General features: G+C 37.3%; 1 protein-coding gene across 6 annotated transcripts in view; it reads right to left on the bottom strand.

Moving 5' to 3' along the window:
• Nucleotides 1-2,270: 2,270 nt before the first annotated feature.
• Nucleotides 2,271-13,021, bottom strand: part of LOC146424742 (transducin-like enhancer protein 1) — an 82,380-nt gene continuing 71,629 nt past the window's right edge. For all 6 annotated transcript variants that reach the window (XM_085043181.1, XM_085043185.1, XM_085043182.1 and 3 more), the window contains one exon: nt 2,271-12,877. In XM_085043181.1, the coding sequence (XP_084899307.1) occupies nt 12,770-12,877 (108 nt within the window). In that variant the 3' untranslated portion in view covers nt 2,271-12,769. The remainder of the gene's footprint in view (nt 12,878-13,021) is intronic.

The raw sequence follows: 13,021 nt of genomic DNA, 5'->3' as shown, positions 1-13,021 counted from the left end.
CACCTTCAATCAAATAAAGAGTCTTGGCTTACCTTTTAGGTGTTGCATCTTCATTGCTGCTCAAGTGTGCTAATTCCAATGTATCTCCATCTCTTCTGTAAATGGAAAAGTTTTCCCTGCTGACAGAAAAACAGTGTTCTTTTCCAATCCAATCTACAGTCCCCTTCCTTTCCAGCAAACAAGGCCCAGATAAAAGTCCTTCGCCCTCGCTGGAGAAAGGCAGCAGAGCCAGGGTGTGTAATTCCTTCCCCTCAGATGCTTCAAATCCACTACAGAGCAGCTTGATGCAGGGAGGTGAGAGAGGTGAGAAGTTCACTACTAAATTAGTGAATACCCTGCAAGTGGAAGCAGCCATGACAAGCCAAATACTTGGTATCACCCCACAAACTGCTTTGTTCCAGGTCAATTTCATCACTTGTCCCCGCACCATCTTGGATAAGCCCAGACCCCAAAAAATATTTGGTGATGGGGCTGTAAATTATTTATTTCGAATTTTTTTGGCTTCTCCTTATCCACAAGAGATTTATGCTAAATCTTTTGATCCCAGTTTCCTACTACTGATACTCTCCTCCCCTGAATTTCTCCCAGCAACCCTTCTTCCAACAGGTCTCAAACATTGGTCCCTCTCCCTCACTTCCCCATCCCTCAGCTCCTTGCCCAACACTAAGCCCCAGCCCTTCCCCAGCAGCAGAAGGGGAGGTACAAGATGGAGGCCAAACTACAGCTACCACCTTGTGTGTACTGACATTTCCCCACCCCAGCTTTACTAGGGGTCTACCAGAACATGGCACCTATGCTCCTCCAAACCTCTTGGAGGCCATTTGTCTCTCCCAGCTCACAGTCTGGCACTAATTAAAACCTGGTCAAAAGGGAGGCTTTGCTGCTCATCTTCATTCTCTCCACCCTATTTCAACCTACCCCCATACCATCCCAGCACAAAAAGCCTTTAGAAAGGCTGTAGTTATGCTGTATGTCTTCTTAGTTCCTTTTTATAGCAGAAGGATGAATCTTTAATAGAATGTAAAATTAAAATTTTTCCATAGTTCATAGAAATAAAAGCTTTTTTGCTAAATGGACCCAGAAATTTCAGATTTTGTTTCCCACTGTTTGAGTCTTAAGAGAAAATGGTGAGGACTCAGTTTACTTTCAGCTACAGTATCAGAAAGTACGGTGCAGGAGAAAGGATCTTTTCATAGAGTCCAGGAATACTCAGACCAACTGTTTCACAGAAATTAAAACACCCAGTAGTAGCCATTGATAGAGAACTTGAAAAGGTTGTGAATTGTTTCAACGAATTACCATGAATATAATTCTGGGTACAATGAATAGTTAATAGAAAATCATAGTTAAAAGTTTTTGCTGGGGCTAGAAAAATGACACTAGCAAAAAATTTAATGTTCACCAGCATACTGCAGTAAATTAGAACCATTTTATGGGTCTGCACTTGGAATACTGGAAATTTGAACAGAGACGGGTAAAAAAAGCTGTGTTTTCCTAGTGTGGCAAGTGAGAAGTGCTACACAGGAAGGCATAATTTGAAAAAAAAACAAATCAGGCTGAATAAAGAAGTTGGATTTTGTTTTTGTGATGTGCTACTGGCTGCATTTATGCATTATGAAAAATGTGGTCTGACCAAAGTAAGACTGACCAGAGCTTAATTTGACAACAAACTATCTTTGAACTAACAACAGAAAAATAAAGCAAGCATGGTTTAACGTGCTGTCTTTTGCTGGAGCTCATCAACTGTACAGGATAAAGGGTGCTATTTATGGTTTGTACATCTTTTCCAGTCATTAAGTGTTGGATGAGAACTGGTTTGTCAGTGGTTTTTCCCCCCTCATCAATCCTCTCTTAAACCATCCAACTATCCAGAAAAGCTTTTGGTGTGCTCTAAATCCCTCACAACCCAGTCTGAATTTTGGTTCTTCCCATAAGAAAGCAAGAGCTTGCAGCTTTGAATTTATGAAAACTTCTGCTTTTCATACAGAATGATTTGTTACCTCCTTGCTCTGTGCAGAATAATAGGCTTGGCCTCATTAAAGCCAGACTATGCATGCAGGTAACAGCACTCATAGAGCCCTCAGCCAGAAGAAATTAAATTGTGAATACTATATCACCCAATTTCGTTTGTCTGTTTGTTACAAGAGAAAGGAAATTCAGTGATTAGCAGGGCAGATTTTCTGTGTCCTTTAAATAGGGCAGATTTTCTATGTCCTGTAAAATGTTCTTTGCTCATCCAACAATAGTATTGAACTATACAAAAAACCCAGTTTTTTACTAAATGGCAAGGTTTATTTTGAGAATGCAATTAGTATGTAATACCTTGGAAGATGAACAGCTATTGTAAATACAGAATAAAGGCTCAAGCACCACAGCTCTTCTGTTCCTGTATTTGTGATTTACAAGAAAAGACACACAGCACTATACTGCATAACTTTCACAAAAGGTGCTGTAACTAATTTAGAAGGACAATGCCTCAACAAATTAGCATTTCAGACTGACATATGTGTGCATTCATGATCACAAGAATTCAAAACAGTGGTCCAGAGAGCCCCACAACATGAAGTTCTCTTGATCCCCTTCAGCTGTGCTTTGAATATGTGCAATACCTTTTTTTGCAATGCTGCCCTATAGTCTGCTCCTCTGCCTCAGCTCCATAAGGCAGGCCACTAATTTTCTCTAATCAGCTGGGTGAGTGCTCGTAAGCCCTGTTAGCTCATTTACAGCAGTGGACACTAATACAAGAGGAAATGAACCTATTGGTTTCACTTAGATCCCTGGGCAGCTGCCAGTTACCAAGAGATCTCAGCTGAGTTTGAAAACAGCAATGCTCTTGATTGCAAAATGACTTTTTCCCTGCTGCTGCTGCCCTCCTCATACTCGCTTCTGATCAATACACCATTCTGATTTACAACCACATATTCCTCAGGAGGCTTTGAATCAACTAAGTACAATTGCAAGCTCAAAAAAAATGCTGGCATTTATTTTTATGTTGTGAAGTAACTCTACATATCCTCTCTCTCAGGATCCACAGAAAAGCTGAGTCTTTTATTGAAAGGCCCTATAAAACTGAGGTAAAGTACAGAATTAGAAAGGTAGCTCTAGTAGAAATGACAAAGGATGAAACTCATTGCATTTCACACCATAAAGAACACATGGGAACTGGTTTGAATATGACAGATGTGAGGTTCCTAGCTGCAAGGAATTTAATGCTAAAATGTATGAATCTATGATAAGTAATGTGTATCCCATGACTTTTTACAGTTTACAGTTACAGAACAAATCAGTTCCATTTCACTGAAACTGCTCCAAAATCCAAAGTATAATACATATATATAATTAGAATGAAATAGTCAAAAAGTTGTTCCTAGTCTGACCAAGACTCGACTGAGCAGAGGCACCTATTAATTTTTTTTGAGTTTAGCTTCATAAATTACCTTTCAACTTTGTCACTAAACCCTTGAATTTCATATGTATTAACATTTAAATACGTGGTGGGTTTCCCCCCCTCTGTACAATGAAATTTCTGTATAAGGCTCTAACATCTCCTCTCCCACCTTCCAAAGGTAATGAGCTGGGGGCAGCAAAACCTACTGCTAATGCTTAAGCTTCCTGGAACAGGCTGACTACAAGCATTGCTAGGATAATAATTCCTTCCCTCCTTCAACCACACATAATACAGTCTTTATTCAGCAAGTCGTTTCACACCATGCCAAAGGTCAGCTTTTGCTGTATTAATAGCTGCTCTGGGAGGATCAGTGTTGTGCTATCCTACATTTTTTCCAGGGCCTGGAGATGCAATTTCCTACAATCTGCAGGCAATTTCCCACCAATTTTCTTGGGGAGCTAATAGGCTGTGACAGGAGATGGAGCTAGCAAGCAGCAGGCGGCTTCAGAAAAGACAAATTGCATCTCTGCCACCTAACTGGGCAATCTAGAAAGACAGAGTTTATAGCTTTGTAGTGTTATTGGGCCCCATGCTAACAGAAAATCGTTCAAGCTGCTATCTGAATTTCATATTCTTTTCCTTCTGAATTGTTATCACCACATATCACTTTGTTGCACTTTTTCTATGAACAATAGTTAGACACAGATCATGTGTGATTACTATTTTAACTGCCTTTTAACTAGACAAGCCCTGCTAAATGCTATTCACATCAGAAACAGAAATATACAGCGTCTCTGTTAAACAGCGATATTTTGATTATTTTCATACTTTTTAAGGTACAAAGCAGACAGCTATGGAAAGCGATTAATTTGTAAGCTAAATTCAAATGAAACAGAGAGTGCAAACTATGGGAACATTAAAAATGTGAGCATACCCTCTGTGGTAAGAAAGTCCCACCAATCATATATAGTACAAAACGAAAGCAATAAAAAAAACCCCAAATATAACTGGTAAATTCTCCCCCTTCTCTAACAGATTTTGAAACCTAAGATGTTAACCTGAACTGTCAAATCAGTTCAAAACCATCCATGCAACCATTTACCTTGCAGATTTAAAATTATTTAAAATTAATAATTCTTGTAAAGCTCTAAGAATGTATTATCATATCCACTTTAATAGAAATGAAACTGATTTAAAGCTGCTAACCTCACCTAAGATTACAAAAAAATGTAATGGACTAAAGAAAATGATTCAAAGGCACATAGCACTAGCAACTATTGCAAGTGGTATCTGTCACTGTACTTCCCCTTACTGTTACAGCTAACCCAGGGGATAAATACTGTAAACACATTCTATTACAGAACCCTGTATATCTGTATGTTTTTCTTCAAAATATAGAAGACCAAATTTCTGAAGGCATGGAGGTTATTAAAAACAATTAACAATAGTAATGAAATTATTGTAATTAGCAAAATTTGCAAGGTTAATATTTTTCCCCTTCCCCCTGCCCAAGAATAAATTAGGTAGAGTAGAAACAATCCCATCTAAATTATTGCTGTCTGCTGGGAGACAAAATTAGTACTGAGATGTATAAAATTTTACTATAATTCAACCCTAAGGATTTTTTTTAATTACTTAAGTAATGAAAAAATGTAAAATTACAGTGAACAAAGTGTCGAAATATTCTAACATGCATTTTGAAACTCACACATTTAAACCACTTGTCATTAATATCCCCACTTCATATTTGTGGTTTTTAATAAGTTACAGCTAGATAAAATACTGAAGAACCAGGAAGAATTATAAATAGAATACCAGGTCAATAACTTGTACTCAACAAAGAAGAGTGTCTACATAAACAAAAAAGCTATGAAAACCATCCAAAATGCAGAAGTATTTCCTTAAACAGATTCACTAATAAAAATACAGGAGTATCAAGACTTGAAAATCTTGAATTTAACAAAAGAAAATTAATGATTTATCTATACAAGCCTATAAACTTCTTGAAGTACACATTCAAAAATTCAATTATATCATATATTTGTGACTATTCACTCAACTGCTGTCAGAAATACACATCTCACATAACAATCAGAAAGACAGAGAAAGTTAGAAGTGTTATGTATGTATAACTCATTAAAACATCTCTAGAGGTCTAATGTATACTCAGGAGGAAACACAAGGGAGCACAGTAGTAAACTGATTTCTGTATGAAAAAGGAAACTTATTCCAGTAAGTAAATTTAATGTGGCCACAAAAGTTGAATTACTCCAAAGTTTTGTTGCATGCATGGCATGCTAAGCAAATACCAGGCTGACATTAAGGACATTTACATACTTAACAGCAGTGTTTGGCTGATTCATAAACAATTAGAAAATATTCTGAACTTGCAAAGCCATTAGATTGTATATTTACTTGAAATCTAATCAAAAAGAAATCAGGTCCAATGGCAAAAAAAAACCCCCTCAGTAGCTGGCTATTTTTTAGGAATAAAGGGAATCTTAGTTGCTCTGAAAAATACTGTGCTACAGCAAACCACAAAATAAAGAGGTATTAGCTTATCATAACTGCAGCCAATTTTTAGAGTAAGGGAGTAATCCACTACAGATTACTGAAGGAAGTGTGACAAAGACTGTGAAATGAGCAGATGGATTTGATTTTAAACAAATTAGGCTCACTACCAGGAAAGTAACAAGTGATTTCTAAATTTCCCAATGCTATGGGTTAACTTTCATTTATGACCCCTTCATTCTGCTTGTTAACTTCTTTAAACTGCCATTAAAATCAGTGCTCAAAGGAAAAACAGCATTTATTGTTTGCAGTTACAAGCTATCATCTCCATTTTCTGTGTTAATGACACACCATACAAAAGAGATAACGATAACAGTGTTTCATTACTTAGTCTCCAGACTATGTGTTATCTTCACCTCGAACTCATTTTTGGGGGAAAACAGATAGAAACAGGGCCTGAGAGATACTATATCTTTGTACTCTGAACATAGCAAAGGCAACCCTTGCCAAGCTGTACACAATAGAATTGTCAAGTGTTCCTTCAGCATCTCTCATATGAATCAACACAACCTTACAAAAATATGGCCAAAATCACACGTGAAATTTTAGGAAAGATGTCATAGTTTTAAGTTTTAACTCAGATGCAACCACAGAATTTATCTATGAAGAGTCAACTACCCAAAACCAGGAATTACATAAATAAGTATGAGTATAGAATAATGCAGCTATATTATCTCTGAGTGCTTGCTTTAGTAAGGGAAATCATTACAACAGACACTGCCCAATATAATCTATGCAGCTATCCATTAAAATATTCAACCAGATTTTCCTGTATTCCATGTATCATCAACAGGCTTACTAGCAACTAAGTTCTTAGTAATGCATAGTAATGCATTGTGCCACAAAGGGCATGGACTGTTGTTCAGCTTCTAGGAGTGAACTGTGAGACTCAGATCTAAGAAATATGGGAAGAAAAAAACAAACAAACAAAACAAAACCGTAACAACCCAAACTCCCCAAAAAAACTTGCTCAGATTTGAAAATGATAACTAACATTTGTCCTCACAACAGAAATTTTTTGGTATTCACTTTTCTGAGCAGCACTTTAGCCTCAAAGAAGCAGAAGTTCAGCTCTCTCAAGAATTAATGTATCACCGAAGCAGTAGGTTCTTTGCTTTGAGATACAGCATCTTCCACAATACTCTGCCCTCTGAAGACTAATATTCATTCTTCTGATTTTCCGTCATGTTTTCTTGTGGTATTCAATTTATACTTTTTGACATTATGTCGGAAGAAGAAAAGAAATAAATCAGCACAAAATAGTAAAAAAATCTAAACCAAAGCAAAAAAACCCAAAGCCCACCCATGTGCCTAAAGTGCTCAAAACACAGTTTTTCCTGGTTTAGAAAATGTTTAAGTCAGCGTTTGAGCTCTCTTATATAGCTGAGCAGAAATCCTGCGTAAATTTCTCACAAATGTCATTAAGCTAGACCCATAGGGCAGATTTTTCAAGCACCCAGTTCTTAACATGTCTGGTTTCCCTTGCAAAATCTACCACACTGCACTAAGCACTTAAGCTGCAATGGGACATTTGGGAGCTTGTTGCTGAAAATGGGATTATCAATTGTTTGGAAGCTACAGAAATAAAAAGTAATGGTAAATGTTGAGAACTGGCTGTGATTTAACTCCCTTTCCTCTTAGATGATTAGATGTTTATGGATGTAAAACAAATGCCCACTTCCAGTGACAATACACAGCTCAAGTGCCCTTGAATAACTATGCAGAAACATTTGAACAACTTTACAGAAAAACAGAAGTCAGTGAAGTTGAACACTGGAATGTCACTCTAGATGAATTTTGTAGATTGCATGTTAGATTATACCTAAAATATGTTTCTGTGTTCTCATTTTCCCTTGTCCAGCAATGTGACCAGGTGGCCAGCAGTGTTTTGTCTTGTGTCAGTACTAGCATGGCCAGCAGGACTAGGGAAGGGATTTTCCCTATCCTTGTCACCTCAAATCCTGTGTTCAATTTCAGGCCCCTCACAATAAGGACATCAAGGCATGTCCAGAGAAGGGCAATGGAGCTGGTGAAGGGTCTGGAGCACAAGTCTTTGAATGAGTGGCTGAGGGAGCTGGGATTGTTTAGCCTGGAGAAAAGGCTCAGAGGAGACCTCATCACTCCCTGCAACTCCTGAAATGAGCTTGTAGCAAGGTGGATGTCAGTCAGCCTCTCCTCTCAGCCACAGGACAAGAGCACATAGCTTCAAGCTGAGCCAGGGGAGGTTCAGGTTGGGCATCAGGAAGAATTTTCTCATGGAAAAAGTTGTCAAGCAGTGGAGCAGGTTGCCCAGGGAGGTGGTGGAGTCACCATTTCCAGAGGTGTTCAAGAAATGACTGAATGCAGCACATAATGCCATGGTTTAGTTGACATGTGATGTTCAGTCAAAGGTTGAGCAGATGTTCTTGGAGGGCTTTTCCAACCTACGTGATTCTGTGATTCTGCCTATGCCTTTCCTGCCATGAAATCTCTGTCATTCTGGTGTTTGTCAGGTTCTACTCTGAATTGCTTCACCTTCCCGATTCATAAAGTATCTGTCTGACACCATGACTGATGTCTTACATAGACCTACATTTTTAAATTCTTTCTGTGCACTTGTGGTAGGAGAAAAAAATAAAATCCTTCAAGGAGACAGCAAAGTTGGAGCCAGTCCAGATTCTCCAGTGAAGTGATTTAAGGGGTAAACACTTTTATCAGTAGTGCGAAATCAGAAGTCAGTACTCCTCTTTAGCCCAAAAACCTAAAAATCCACCTTTCTTAATTAACAGAATGGTGGAATTTCCCCATCAACTCAAAATTGCACCAATATAATAGAAAATATGACAGACTATTCTAACTAGACTAATCACATGGGCTCATACATGGGCCAGTCATTCCACAAAAATACAAACAAATAAAAAAACCCCAGCAAAAATTAAACATCAAAACAAAAAATCAGTTTGTCAATCCAAGTTAAAGTTACTTGAGTAACTTAGAAGCTTCTGAAAATTCTACTTGCATCACCAGTGCAAAAATGTGGCCCAAAAATAATAATCGATGATTCATACACAGATGTATGATACTAGATGACAGATCCTACATTGATGCTTATATTGAAAAACAACACTTGTTTTAACAGTATATGAAATTCATATTAATTTAGTGCTCACTCTTTCCTTTAAAGGAACAAAAGCTTATGAAATGCCTAATGAATTAGAAAGAAGTAATGCAGATGAAAATTCTCTCTCAGGTACCAGTGGCTTGTGGACTGACTTGGGGAACTGTCATTGCCTGGAATTATAATCAAAAAGAATGAGTCTGACACACTGTCAAATGCATTGTGTGGAATGATATCATGACTTTCTGCGCAAATGATTTATGAAGGGTTATGCCAAGTGCACATACACAAAATATACATATTAAAGCTGGCAAAGGATTTTGCTCAGTTGAATTGGTATTACCACAAATCCCCTCTTCATCAGTTATTGTTTGCACTGACATGCAAAATGTCTTTTGTAAGGACTCCCTGCTTCTATCCAGCACTAGCATTTGCCAGAGTGGCATTCAGACATCTCTGAATACTCAGGGCCACCCAGCACACAAAGGCTGTCCCAAAAAGGGGCTAACCAAAGGAATCATTTAGGACTGCAATTAAATTGACTGCCCCAAAAAATGACCTACACCACAGCTACTGGTGTACTTTTTCCCATGTGGTTTTCCCAGTGCCTTTTCTGTTACTGCTGCTCTTGGTTGGTCTGTTTCTTCATTCAATAAGCAATTATTTCCACCCACTACTTTACACAGGGCTACAAGAACTTATACAGAAGTTTGAAGCTCCACAGGTTTTAAATCTTGTAGGTAATTGCATAGACAGACATGCCAGGAGTTGAGCGAATCTATCTTTTCATTAAAAATTACATCTGCAGGTAGACTGGGCTTTACTGTCTGGCAAATGAAAAACCCCATGATGTTTCATAAACATTAAGTGAAATCTGAAATAGCGAATTGAGAGAACCACTCATCCACAAGTCTCAATGATGCATCCACAAGTTTTCAAATGCATTCACTAATTTTCAGACCCAGGACTTAAAGCAGATATGATGAGAGGGAAAAAAAGAACTGATAATTAAAATCAAGAAATATATGGTACAAATATGATTAAATATGATTCACATGCATAATTTCTGATTCCATAACTGCTCTGACACACTGTTCATTCTAAAAGCCAAGAAAACAAGGTATTTTATGATTTTCCTGACACTGATTTTGAACCCCCTGATTGCCAAGAATGTGATCTTACTAGCAAGCAGTAATTTGCAATGTATAGCAGACCCATTATACTCATATTATTTTTTTTTCAAATTTATATGGGTGTGTTAGCATACTTGCATTCTTGGTTCCTCTGATATTGACTTCAGAGAACAGCAAAAGAACACCTATAAGTAAAAAGGTGATAGCAGTTTGGCAAAAATCCAAAAGATCCCAACTACAGCAAATTTGCCAGTACTGCTAAAGTCAGTGATCACTGGCAGAGCGAGATGTTCTGAGGAACATCAATATGTAAAGTGTAAAAATTAAGTAATGTAGTAAATGCTCTTGTTTTAAAACTTTCCCTTTTAAAAATGGCATAGCACTTCCCAGTATTTCAACATAGCAAATCTAGTTAATTCTTTGAAAAGCCTGGTGATTCTGCTTTTTCCCTCACTGTGTCTGAGAGCAACATGACCAGCACCTAAACTGGGCTCTCATTTTCATACAGATACAAATTAACAACAAAGCAATCAACAAATATATATACGGATACATATGGATAGAAAACTAATTTTAAATATCTAGGAGACCAGATTATCCTGAATGGTTAACATTTTACATTCCGAATGCAATGTTAATACATTAAGGCTATTACAATTCTAGACACTATAAAATGGTTTCAATAGAACAGTCATGTAAATGGAAAAGAAAACCTGTGTTTCTTCAGTGTAGAAACTGAGATAAAATTTACCCCCAGATGAAAAATTCCTTATCCAATCAATGCATCTGTCAGTCAAGCCTGTTTCTTCCTAGCTACGTGTCTTTGAAAGAGCAGGGACATAGGCCATTGTAAAATGCTAGCAAAATGAGAAAGCAGCTCTTCTGTCTGCCAGTTTGTGTAATCCGAATTAGTTGTTCAAAGTTATCCTTCTGCTCATCTGTACTCTCCATTAGCAACAGAAATTCCAACCAAATTACAGAACGTAGGCAATGCATGGCCCTCACCAGTGCAATAACAACGTTTGTTGTCTAGCACACAGTGGTAGAACACACTACACTGAAAAAACATAGTTTAATAAAATGAACACATTCTCTTCTCATCCACTGCCCTTGAGTACACCAAGAAAACCTGAAGATGCATAGCTTTGGTAACTGGCTGCTTAGCATGGCTCTTCACAGATGTCACACACTGATGTGACAGTGGAAAGGACTCAAAGATTGCTCTGCATGAATACATAGAGCCTACAGGCCTGTGTAATATGGGACACTCAGGAAAATTAATTCTAATTAATTTATAGAGTGGATTAGTTAAAAATCAAAATATTCCTTTTTCAGTATTCTCACAAGAAATTAAGAAGCAAGTTTAACTTAGTTTAGCTTAATTTACTTCACTTGCAACCCTGCAAGTATTTAACATCTTTAAGCAATCCCCTGTAAAACTCACACTTTTGGTAATTTAGTTAAATTTACCTGAGTATCTAAGTACAGACAAGACTTTAAAAAGGAAATGGTCATTACCACTTCTCTGTAAAACATGAAGGATGCAACCCATCTAGTTTATCTAATCACAGACATCCTCAGTTAACGAATAAAGGCTCTGATGTACTTTGTTGAAATGGAGTCTCATGAATTCTCTTCAGCTGGGGGAAAAAGGACAGGGAAGTCACCTCCTCTTCTAGAGAAATGACCAAATGAGTTATGATCAGGTACAAATTCCTGTATCTGCCAAAGAACATATACATGGGACATCAGAATAAACTTAAACTGCACAGCTTTATGAAATGTTCAATTTTTATATTTACACTATTATTCGTACAAAACTGCCTGTTAAGTTTTCTGCAGAACAAGACAATATCTACTGGACTTGATACCCTAATATGTCAAATCAACTACTTTGAAGTATGATAAAGGAATCTAAGAATAGTTATAAAGAATAAGACACCATTTTCAAACTATACATAGTGTTTGCTTTTGCTTCTAAAAAGGTACTTATATCCCCAAAAGGTTTTTAATTTTAAATAAGCAGGGCAGGCAGGGACAGGGCAAGGGGGAAGACTGGTTGTTGGTACTAAAGCCTTTACTGTAGTAAACTAAATATATTTACAATTTATACAAATGTTTGACCTTCAACAAAAATACAAAAACATATCACAAGATGCAAAACCAGATAACAAGTTCATCTGAGACACTGCTGCTCTACACAGGACAGAATGCAACTTGAACTGCAAGGAACAGAAAGGTATTTATCCCCCATATTCAGGCAATGAGAACAATTTGCATGAGGTCACAAAGGAAAAAATAAAAGGCTCCAACATTCTTCAGTAGACTTGGCTTTTAAAAATTATGTCAAAAACCTAGGCTACATCTGTCCATCTTGCCTCTGTGTTCTGTCTGGTCCACGTAGCCAACACTTAGTTGCTGGATGTCGCCTTCTATTCTGAAAAATCGGAGTAATTTCATGGCAGGGTCTGGAACCTCAACACCTTTGTTCCTTTCAAAAATTCAAAACCTTTCTACTTCTACAATTAAGAACAATTTTGGCCCAGTTCAACTTCTAAAAGAATATCCCCATCATATTTTTCAGTAGATAACTTCATAGACTGTAGCCTTTTTGTCTCCAGAGCCAGTGACTATGTACTTATCATCCACAGAGATGTCACAGCTAAGCACTGATGAAGATTCTTTGGACTAGAAGAAAAATAGAAATATATTACATCATTTAAGAAAAAGTCTGTTACCCTCTTCTCAACATCCCATTTTGGGCAGATCATATATGTGAAGTTATCTGAGTGCACTCTTGGGACTCTGCAGGTTTTATTTTTTTTCAGTAAA

Source organism: Lichenostomus cassidix, chromosome Z (genome assembly GCF_008360975.1).
Source record: "Lichenostomus cassidix isolate B80296 chromosome Z, HeHo_3.0, whole genome shotgun sequence".
Taxonomy (NCBI): domain Eukaryota; kingdom Metazoa; phylum Chordata; class Aves; order Passeriformes; family Meliphagidae; genus Lichenostomus; species Lichenostomus cassidix.
Note: the sequence above shows the minus strand (reverse complement) of the source record. Positions and strands in the feature narration are given on the sequence as shown.